This window comes from Entelurus aequoreus, linkage group LG27 (genome assembly GCF_033978785.1).
Source record: "Entelurus aequoreus isolate RoL-2023_Sb linkage group LG27, RoL_Eaeq_v1.1, whole genome shotgun sequence".
Taxonomy (NCBI): domain Eukaryota; kingdom Metazoa; phylum Chordata; class Actinopteri; order Syngnathiformes; family Syngnathidae; genus Entelurus; species Entelurus aequoreus.
The window spans coordinates 6,140,948-6,142,718 of NC_084757.1; the positions used below are offsets into that span (position 1 = coordinate 6,140,948).

The 1,771-nt window shown below is 45.2% G+C and overlaps 1 protein-coding gene across 1 annotated transcript in view; it reads right to left on the bottom strand.

Annotated features, from left to right (window-relative positions):
* Positions 1-1,378, bottom strand: part of LOC133644329 (alpha-2-HS-glycoprotein-like) — an 8,142-nt gene extending 6,764 nt beyond the window's left edge. The window contains exon 1 of the mRNA XM_062038726.1: positions 1,155-1,378. Within this exon, the coding sequence (XP_061894710.1) occupies positions 1,155-1,352 (198 nt within the window). The 5' untranslated portion in view covers positions 1,353-1,378. The remainder of the gene's footprint in view (positions 1-1,154) is intronic.
* Between the last annotated feature and the right edge of the window lie 393 nt (positions 1,379-1,771).

Genomic DNA, 1,771 nt, shown 5'->3' on the forward strand with positions numbered 1-1,771 from the left:
CCGTAGCTGCGTGTGTCAAATACTGTATAAGTCATTAAATGACTCCCGCTTCCTGGTGGTAGAGGGCGCTGCCGCGCTAGTGATCCTTCTTGCGACTTCCGGTACTGCAGAAGAAGTGACTACACGCAGCAAAGAGATTTTTTTTTTTTTTTCCTCTGCCTGAACTTTTAACATGGAGGATTACATACCGCTATCTAAAATAAAACAGTTTTCTAAACTGGACTTTCAATGGAAGCAGGAGGTAATAATTAAAGGAATATCTCCATCGAGACAGAGAGACTTTTAAAACTGAAGAAAGAAAATAAGGAAGACTTCTATAAACAAGTTATCGATGCTTTTGGTCAGAAGGAGCTGCAAATGGACTCCATTTATAAGTACAGGTAAGACCATAAAGTTTTTTTTTATTAAATGTGCTTTTCATGATGGTATGCTTACATCACACTCAAAGCGCACGCCTGAATTTACCGCATTCCTTTTGGTAAACACCGGAGTGAGAAGAGGTTTTAAAATAATTTGCGCATGCACGGCCATCCCGCAGGCTTCCGGTAAACGCCGGAGTGACAGGAGGTTTTAAATTAATTAGCGCCCCTGCGGCTATTCAAGGAAATACGGTATGTGATATATCACTAAGCTTTACAACTTTGTTGTAAAAATCTCCTTCCGCGTCTGTCCCTGACACCCACATTTCAGCCTCTGGAAACACTCTGTGGAAACGCTCCCCACCCACACTGCTTGGTGCCTCGTCTGAGCTGCTGTGACGTACATTACCATAGTAACTCATGAAATGACCATAGTAACTAGTATATTTCAAGCATTGAAAGACTTAGTATAGTTGAAGACTTCCGGTCATTAGAAAACATGAGTGCACATCATAATGGCAGCTACACTTTACATCTGAAAGATCTAGAAAAAATGATTTGGGAATGCCCGGCGAGCCAGATCGAAAAGCTTAACAGGCCGCATGTGGCCCCCGGGCCTTCATTTTCCCAGGTCTGCTTTAAGTCCTCTCCTTTTTGGCTATTACTAAGATCAGTAGCCATTTGTTCAACGTCTTCAGTTACACTCGTGGTGTTCCTCAAGGTTACGTTTGAGGTCCTCGGTTTTTTCATCACTGAAGAACCATGTGGCACAGGTGAGGCTGCACCGTTCAATACCTGTTCGTACTTGTGCCCCTGGATCTCTCCGAGCTTGAACTTGTAGCCGTGCTGGTGGTGCTCGTCGATGTGACGGACGGAGAAGTTCGCCGCCGCCCCGACGCTGAAATGGTGGCAGGTGATGTCCTCCGAGGGTGTCACCGCATCGCCGGGTAGCAGCGCGCACGCCAGCAGAGCCGCGAGTAGATAAGCCAACATGATGATGGAGAGGACTGGACCCAGCAGAACTGCCTCCCTTTTTAAGGACCGGCGTGAGGAGGCGGGACTTGGTCTGATGAGGACAGACAAACAAGGACTTTAATCGCTTGATCTCACGGACACTCCACTTTTCCTACCTTGTTTGCTCCGTGGCCTGCTTTAGGAAGAGGTCGCAAAGGTGAGGCCACTTTGTCCGTGATCTGGTAGATGAGTCCTAATCGGTCATAGGCTTGGTTTGAGGGAGTCAGGTAAAATAATAGTGGGAGTGTTGCGTTCAAATGTCTACTAAGTACATCAATAGTAAGGATGGTGTGTTCAAGTGTTTACCAAGTAAAATAATAGTGTTGCATTCAAATGTCTACTAAGTACATTAAAAGTAAGAATGTTGTGTTCAAATGTTTACCAAGTAAAACATAAAC